The 2,009-nt window shown below is 40.9% G+C and overlaps 1 protein-coding gene across 1 annotated transcript; it reads right to left on the bottom strand.

Annotated features, from left to right (window-relative positions):
• Positions 1-386: 386 nt before the first annotated feature.
• Positions 387-1,556, bottom strand: SCOC (short coiled-coil protein). Its single transcript, XM_010162481.2, has 3 exons — positions 1,490-1,556; positions 1,305-1,388; positions 387-739 (listed from the first exon to the last, which is right to left on the bottom strand). Exons 1-3 carry the CDS (start codon positions 1,509-1,511, stop codon positions 597-599), a joined length of 249 nt encoding a protein of 82 aa, XP_010160783.1. The 5' UTR covers positions 1,512-1,556; the 3' UTR covers positions 387-596.
• Positions 1,557-2,009: the final 453 nt, after the last annotated feature.

Here is a 2,009-nt window from a genome sequence, read left to right as displayed (position 1 = left end):
CAGTATTTCCCTGATGTAAGTTGCTTATCCTTGTTCCTCCTCCTGTACCCTCCTCCTTCCCAAAAAAATCTTGGGTGTCATACTGTTACTACTTCATAGAAATTCTTAACTGGTTTATAGGCTTCTGTTTAAAGTTGTTTTGCAGAGCTATGGCCAGTACAATACAGTAATCTAAATATATTTGAGGTGAAAAAGGTGATGCAATTAGACTTTGAATATTTTTATCAAATGAGGTTTCAACACAATATTGTAACTGTATTATTTTGCTAGTCAAGAACACTACCCTAAGACCTCAAAGAGTGCAAACAGAGTTCTGTGTCACCTGACAAACTGAACCCAGTTTTTAACAACATATGCTCATTTTTAAAACAATATGAAAGTTTAGACTACATTTGCACATTGCTTAATCTTAACAATACACAAACTTACGTCTCCTGTTCATGGTAATGTTCTTAATTCAGTTTATCACCAAAGGTTATAAATCTTCATGTATCCGTTAAAACCACAAACTAAGGTATTTTAGCTCATGTAGCGTTATGCCAGTTAAAACAAAAAAAGACAGCAGCAATACAACGACATCATCTGTGGGTCAACCCTTACTTCCTTTTGCTTTTTGTGTCAGTTGTTTGGAAAACACTAGATGCTGACATCAGATTTTCTATATACTGTCCAAGAACTTGGTTTTCTGATTTCAGCTTCAAGTTTTCTTCCTTAACAGCATCTACTCGTGCTGAGAGATCTATGAAGGTGATAAGAAAAATATTAGTCACTATTGCGTACAGTAACGAGTATGTTCTATGTGCCTGCATCAAACTAGTCACGCTTTTAACACCAGGAAACACTGCCATAAGGTATTATCTTACAAAACACTGCTACTCACAAGTTTTATCTAAAGCCCATTTTCCCTGTATTATTTTGTAGTACAGTATTTTGACAAACTTGTTACACAAACTTACTGTTAGTGTGTATCTTTATTCTTTTATTGCATTCTTTAATTAAGTTATTGCAAACAAAACTACTTAGAAACAAAAGTGATGAGCAGACTCAAAGCTGTATGTCAACTATTGAACTTGGGAAAGTTAACTGTATTGCCCCTTCTGCTTGACAGGTATTACAAGAGTCAAGCAAATATTATGTTGCATAAAAAGGAGAAAAAAAAAAGTTCTGAGACCTTGTTTATGTAAGGTCCCAACTGTGTAAGTGACATACTGCTGGACACTGACTAAAGCAGGGCTGAACAGCAAGGTTCTCTTTGGCTTATGACTGTGTGCTTGTGAAAAGATCTGATGTGACCAACTGCTAACCTTCAAGTGTGTGCTGCAGTTCCAAAACTTGATTAATAAGCCGTGTTTTCTCTTCTAATTCCACCTGATTCTCAGCCTCAACAGCTGCAATAAATCATACGAGCTTTAATGCAACCTCTGTAACAGCTGGAAGTTAAATATTAAGTAGAAAAAAAAGAACAATGAAGAACATTTAAAAGTTCTACCATCCATGTCGGCATTCATCATTGTAGAATGGGCTCTTTCTGCGTGTGAAGAGGGTATTCCCGAGAGATGCTCTGCTTGAGAAAAAAGACAGAGAGTATGAGGCCACTGTTAATGTAACTGGATTTAGGTTTCAGATGCGTTTTGCTGGTTTGGGTTGAGAAGCCAGCACCGAAGCCTCGGGCAGAATGACCTTTTTTTGATTATTTTTCCTAATGGCGTAGGTCAGTACGACTCGCTGCGTGTGGATGCGTCAGTTTACAAACACAGCTGATGGAGATGACAGTCTCGTCGGTAGAACACCCCTGCGCCTCAGCCGCCTCCTTCTCGGCACCGATCTTTCTGGAACGGGCTATTCCGGAGACACAAACGGGGTCCCCCCCTCCGCGGCCCACCCCCTCTCCCTGTTATCACCGGCAACCGCATCGCGGACATCAGGCCGCAGGGACACGCGTCTTTGCTCCGGGCCCCCGGCACCTCATAGCGCGTCCCCCGCCTCCGCCTCCCTGCCCTTCGCTGCGG

The sequence above is a fragment of the Antrostomus carolinensis genome, unplaced genomic scaffold, assembly GCF_000700745.2.
Source record: "Antrostomus carolinensis isolate BGI_N321 unplaced genomic scaffold, ASM70074v2 scaffold53622, whole genome shotgun sequence".
In the NCBI taxonomy this organism is placed as follows: Eukaryota; Metazoa; Chordata; class Aves; order Caprimulgiformes; family Caprimulgidae; genus Antrostomus; species Antrostomus carolinensis.
Note: the sequence above shows the minus strand (reverse complement) of the source record. Positions and strands in the feature narration are given on the sequence as shown.